Source organism: Galeopterus variegatus, unplaced genomic scaffold, assembly GCF_000696425.1.
Source record: "Galeopterus variegatus unplaced genomic scaffold, G_variegatus-3.0.2 Scaffold6703, whole genome shotgun sequence".
Lineage (NCBI taxonomy): Eukaryota > Metazoa > Chordata > Mammalia > Dermoptera > Cynocephalidae > Galeopterus > Galeopterus variegatus.
Window position 1 is genome coordinate 5254 of NW_007732814.1, and position 1058 is coordinate 6311.

Below are 1058 nucleotides of genomic sequence, written 5' to 3' on the forward strand. Positions count from 1 at the left end.
CTTGTCCCCTTTTCTGACACATGCCTGTTATTTGTTTTGCTGCTTAACAATGACAGGAACACAGTCCAATCAGAAGAATCCTGCCCCTATAAGGGAACTGGTCATTCTAGGGGAAGGGGAAAACTGGAACAAATGTTTATTTAGGGTTATCCATACTCAGTAAATTGAAAAGAGAACAATATACCCAAAATTCCACTCAAAGACTTCACAAAATAAATCTTTCCTAGGATCTTCCTTACATTTAGGGACTTTCACTGTTAAGGCACTGGATTTTGAAGACAAGCAGGGTCAGTAAAACCAAAGACGTGTCATACTGCCGACTGCAAACACAGAGAGGCAAACACAGGCTACCAAAACAGATGACAGTGACAACACCCTGCTCCCAGAAGCACAGACTTTTTGGTTAGTGCGTTACATGTCTGTTAGCTACGACGGTTAACACCGCCAACTTGAACAATTTCTTCTTTTAACAAAACAGCTGTTTATACTGCTCTTAGGAAGTTAAATGCCCTTAAGTACCAGATATCTGGTGACCACTGAGAAAGGGTGCCATTTCCGGTTCCAATGTGTGTGAAGCCACAACCCCACTAATCCCTAAGTTAATTCAACAATGTTTTAATCCCTTCATAAATACGAGCCGATGCAAAGACTTCAGGGGGACTTTATCAAATGTTCCCCAGGTGAGGACAGACCTGGGAGTAGCAGGACTGTACTTCACACAGTGGAGCCTACATTCTAGGAAAACCAAACACCTAACCCTTTAATGGAAGGAAAACTTCTTGAGTTTTGTAAGAGCAATTTTTTATCCTGAACTATAATCAGGATGAATACCTATTTTTCATTTGGTTTGTATCAGAAGAGTTCATTCTCTCTTGCAGCATCTCTAATGGAATTAGTTTCTGGAATTAGAATTGAGCCCAAACAAAGCACTGATGTCAATCATTGCTTGTCTCAGGTGCTTTCCAAAGCGATGAGAATCCTGTAATTTAAAAACAAAAAACAAAAACACATTAAAACATGAAAATTCCGGGCCGGCCTGTGGCTCACTTGGGAGAGTG

At 40.7% G+C, this 1058-nt stretch overlaps 1 protein-coding gene across 1 annotated transcript in view; it reads right to left on the reverse strand.

The window, feature by feature from the left end:
- Positions 1-6: 6 nt before the first annotated feature.
- Positions 7-1058, reverse strand: part of CPT1A (carnitine palmitoyltransferase 1A (liver)) — a 50661-nt gene continuing 49609 nt past the window's right edge. The window contains exon 18 of the mRNA XM_008591147.1: positions 7-979. Coding sequence (XP_008589369.1) covers positions 893-979 — 87 coding nt within the window. The 3' untranslated portion in view covers positions 7-892. The remainder of the gene's footprint in view (positions 980-1058) is intronic.